This window comes from Tarenaya hassleriana, unplaced genomic scaffold (genome assembly GCF_000463585.1).
Source record: "Tarenaya hassleriana unplaced genomic scaffold, ASM46358v1 Cleome233, whole genome shotgun sequence".
NCBI lineage: Eukaryota > Viridiplantae > Streptophyta > Magnoliopsida > Brassicales > Cleomaceae > Tarenaya > Tarenaya hassleriana.
The window spans coordinates 20,948-25,317 of record NW_010965649.1 but is presented as its reverse complement, the minus strand read 5'-3'; the positions used below and the strand labels follow the sequence as shown (position 1 = coordinate 25,317).

General features: G+C 39.0%; 1 protein-coding gene across 1 annotated transcript; it reads left to right on the top strand.

Moving 5' to 3' along the window:
- The first annotated feature begins 1,952 nt into the window (after nucleotides 1-1,952).
- On the top strand, nucleotides 1,953-3,253 carry LOC104815455 (pre-mRNA-splicing factor ISY1 homolog). Its single transcript, XM_010543832.1, has one exon. The coding sequence runs from the start codon at nucleotides 2,079-2,081 to the stop codon at nucleotides 2,979-2,981; it is 903 nt and encodes a 300-aa protein (XP_010542134.1). The 5' UTR covers nucleotides 1,953-2,078; the 3' UTR covers nucleotides 2,982-3,253.
- Nucleotides 3,254-4,370: the final 1,117 nt, after the last annotated feature.

Below are 4,370 nucleotides of genomic sequence, written 5' to 3'. Positions count from 1 at the left end.
CTCAATTAAAAATTTGACAAATAAAGCCCTAATTTTTAAATTTCTTTAAAATTAATACCCGTGTTCATTTTTTTTAATTAATCTGACATGGCCTAATTATTTTGTTCTGTCTTTCACACGTAGATGTCACATTTATCCGATCAACGGGCATATTTAATTATCACGGTTCAACATAAAATTAAATCGATTTTAAAAGACTAACTAATCTAACCCTAATTTTTACTCTTACCCCATCTTTTTCGACAATCATCTATTTTTCCCCCAATTTTTAACAACTATCATCTCCTCCTTCGGTCCAAGTTCCTGTGTCTCTAACTCGACATTCCTGACTTCGTCGTCCCCAACTCAACGTTTCTGGCTCCATCGCATACCATAAACTGAGAATAATTGTTCATCACTCTTGTAATATTCTGCTTGAATGTTACCAACCCTCCATACAAATGATGAAACTCAAATATGAGATCAGGAAAACATGACTTAGTTACTTACCGATAAACATAATGATATAACTAAGGATTTTAACAGTGGTTTGTCTGTTGTAAAACCTAGATAATGATAAAGAAAATTATGAATCCTAAATACTCACTAATACAAAGTTCTCGAAGTGTCAACTGTAGAAATATAAAATCGGATCTCACTATATTTTTTATATTATTAAATTATTAAAGAGAATAAAGAGAAATACCAACGGAGAGATATTATTCTTACGTTTCTGGCGATGAAAAGGACGACAAATAGAGCAAAAGCCAAACAACCAATTCCTATCTTTGCTGTAAGGAGATTTGTAGATCCAAGATCAAAGCCATTCCCCAAAAAGATGAACCAAGATCTGAAACAGATGGAAAAAAAAATTGTAGCTTTAGTTTTGGATTAGTTCAGGAGAACATGACCATGTGTTTCACCTCATGCCAAGACAAAATCCGTGAACAAAAATAATAGAACTTCAAAGTAACGGTTTTTATATATAGTTAAGGAGAACACGACCTTAGTTTTCTTTTTATTTTTAAAAAAGAAAAATAAAGAAAAGAGATGTATCTACCCCTTCATTTGCATTAACCTACATCCCCTCAACATGTCGATTTTGGTGATAAATAATACATAAATTGAATGACACTAAATTAATTGAATTTGGCCAACATACATGTGAACATATCGTAATATTTTAGCTGTATCAATGTATGCATTAAATATATACACAAAAAAATTATCTTGAAAACATGTTACGAATTAATATTCTCACCTCTTTTTTTTTGCATTTATTTCTACCTATTTTTAATTAATTACACTTATATCTTTGAAAAATTAAAAGTTTAATTAAAAAAAAGTTAGACATATGTCGTGTTTCGGTACTTTGATAAGATGTATCTATTTATTTATTATATAAAAAAATTACCTTGAAAATACGCACCAATTAATATTCTCACATCTCAAACCTTTTTTATATTTATTTATTTAGTAATTTCTCTGCAACATTCAAAAGAAGTTGGACACGTGTCGTTCTCCCGCTGATTCAAACTGTATTTTTATAGATATGATGATAGATATAGATTTTACTACTGTAGATGAAAAAAAATTTAGCATTGCAATTTATGGAAAGATGTAGGGGATGGGGCGGTGAAAAATGTATTATTTGAATATATTTTAAAATTGAGGATAAAAGAATAATATTATAGTTGTTTTTAATGTATGTATAAAATGTAAAAATTTATTTAAGAATTTCATAAAACATAAGAGAGAGTTAAAGTTTTAATCAGATCTTCTAAAAAGAAAAGGGGTTGGTTTTGTGTTTTCAATGTTCCAATAAAAATTAAAAAAAAATTAATAAACAATTGGGTTGAAGCTTGAATAAAGCTCTATATCTATCTGTTGTGGGCTTGGAAAGTTGGGCTGTAAGAAGCCCGAATATTTATTAATTGTCACCGTCTATAGATAAATAAGTTGAAATAAAAACAATTATTTCGATTCCATCCTCTCCTCCTCATATGTGCTAGGGTTTAAGCAGCACCTACGAACAACGCAGTCGGATTCCTGTTCCCGGTTGAGATTTGCCTGCGTAATCGTATCTCCGGCTTGCAAAAATGGCGCGAAACGAGGAAAAAGCTCAGTCGATGCTCAACAGATTCATCACCATGAAAGAGTCGGAGAAGAAGAAGCCCAAGGAGCGGCGTCCGTACCTGGCCTCGGAGTGTCGCGATCTGGCTGAGGCCGACAAGTGGAGGCAACAGATCATGCGAGAGATCGGTCGGAAAGTCGCCGAGATCCAGAACGAAGGGCTGGGAGAGCACCGGCTCAGGGATCTGAACGACGAGATCAACAAGCTCATACGCGAGAAATCGCATTGGGAGCGACGCATCGTTGAGCTTGGAGGTCCGAATTACACGAAACACGCGCCGAAGATGACGGACCTCGAAGGGAACATCGTCGACGTCCCGAACCCTAGCGGCCGTGGGCCTGGGTATCGGTATTTCGGCGCGGCGAAAAAGCTTCCCGGAGTGAGGGAGCTATTCGACAAGCCGCCAGAGCTGAGGAAGCGGAGAACGAGGTACGATATATACAAGAGGATCGACGCGAGCTATTATGGGTATAGAGATGATGAAGATGGGATACTGGAGAAGTTAGAGAAGAAGGCGGAGGAGGAGATGAGGCGGAGAGCGGTGGATGAGTGGAGGAGAGTGGAGGAGGTGAGGAGGGAAGCGAGGAAGGGAGCGACGGAGGTTGTGAGCGTGGGTGCGGCCGTGGCGAAGGAAGTGTTGTTCGAGGAGGAGGAGGAAGTGGTGGAGGAAGAGAGGAGGAGAGAGAGGGAGAGAGAGGAGAAGGAGAAGCAGAGTGAGTTCGTGGTTCATGTTCCATTGCCGGACGAGAAGGAGATCGAGAGGATGGTGTTGGAGAAGAAGAAGATGGAGTTGCTGAGTAAGTACGCCAGTGAAGATTTGGTGGAGCAGCAGACTGAAGCCAAAGCCATGCTCAATATCCAGAGATAAGAGAGAGATGACAGCATTCTGACTGGTCACTAACGAGGTTGTCTGAATTCCATGGTAAAGTATCTTTGAGCTTGTTTGATACTTGGCATTAGGCAGAGTAGCTGGTACTCAGTTGTGTCCGAGAAATAGTGAATTGCTCTGAATTTATGCATCGATCGATCATATGTTGTGCGTAGAAAGGTTGCTATAATTTGATTCGTATGGACAACAACTGTGGTTTTCGTGTTGCTTGGTCTTTCATTGGTCAATAAAATGCGTTAGCTTTGGTACTATGAGCTTGAGGCATCCAAGGTTTTAACTTTTGAGACGATGTGATTTTGTTTTTTGAGTAGAATCGTAAAAGCCCGTTTCAACATCATCATCGCCTTAATCGTGAAAGCCTGTTTAGTGGAGAGAAAAAAACAGAATAGTGTTGTTTTATGTTCTTGATGAATGTGATCCTTCGGCCAACCCCAAATAAATTTGGAATTAAGGCGTTGTTGTTTGTGATCCTTCTACTTTAGATAGCATCGAACAAATATAGAACTATCTGTTTTGGCTTTAGTTTGTGGGGCTGATAGTTGTGGTCTACGGTCGTAGCTAGGCGGTTATTTCAGGTTTCAGTTTGGATTTTGGTTCAGTTATGTTCGTGTTTGGTTATTTTGGTTGGTCTCATCAAAAGAGAGAGGGAAGACATTGCAAACCTTGCTTTTGTTTGTTCTTTTGATGTACTGAGAGATATCAAGAGGCCTAACCTTACGGCTTAGGAGGTCTGGATGCTTGTTGTAGTTCACGGCTCTTTTTTAAACTAAAGAAAGAGACAGGTCCCCAACACACTATAAGCCAACATGGTTTGGTGCCTCTAAATGACTCGGCCGTTTGATCTGTTCAGCGCCTTGACCCACCAGTCTTTACTCCATCTCCTATTTGTTTGCCCGTAGCAACCGAGGAATTTGTCAAACCTCGAGTGTTTTCTCATCGTGATCAGTTTGTGGGAATCTTTCCAAGACCAATTGGCTGTAACAGACCAGAGTATGTTCCGTAGTCAAGATGAAAGGCTGAAACACTTTGATCATTCTCTATAAATGTAAGTTCATGGGCATAAGCTCCCTACTTCAGGACAAGCTAAACAAAGTAACATTGGCCAAGGAATCTCACCACACTTCTACCCCCTTGAATCGTACAATTTCCCGAAAGCGGACATCTTTCCAAAGCCTTTGGCTAAAACATCAAGATTTCCATGATACTCGAAGGCCGGAGACGGCGAGCATAAACTCCACCTGGAAATGGAGCTCGAAGGGATTCTTGAACCCACGTCTGGGCATTCCATTCATACCAATGTAATCAACCCTTGTTTTCTTATTACAATATTTCTAACGAAAGTATTGCTTTTTACTCCCCCCCCCCCCC

What these genes read in the sequence shown, in the direction of transcription:
- LOC104815455 (XM_010543832.1), top strand. Translation starts at nt 2,079, where the DNA reads ATGGCGCGAAACGAGGAAAAAGCTCAGTCGATGCTCAACAGATTCATC.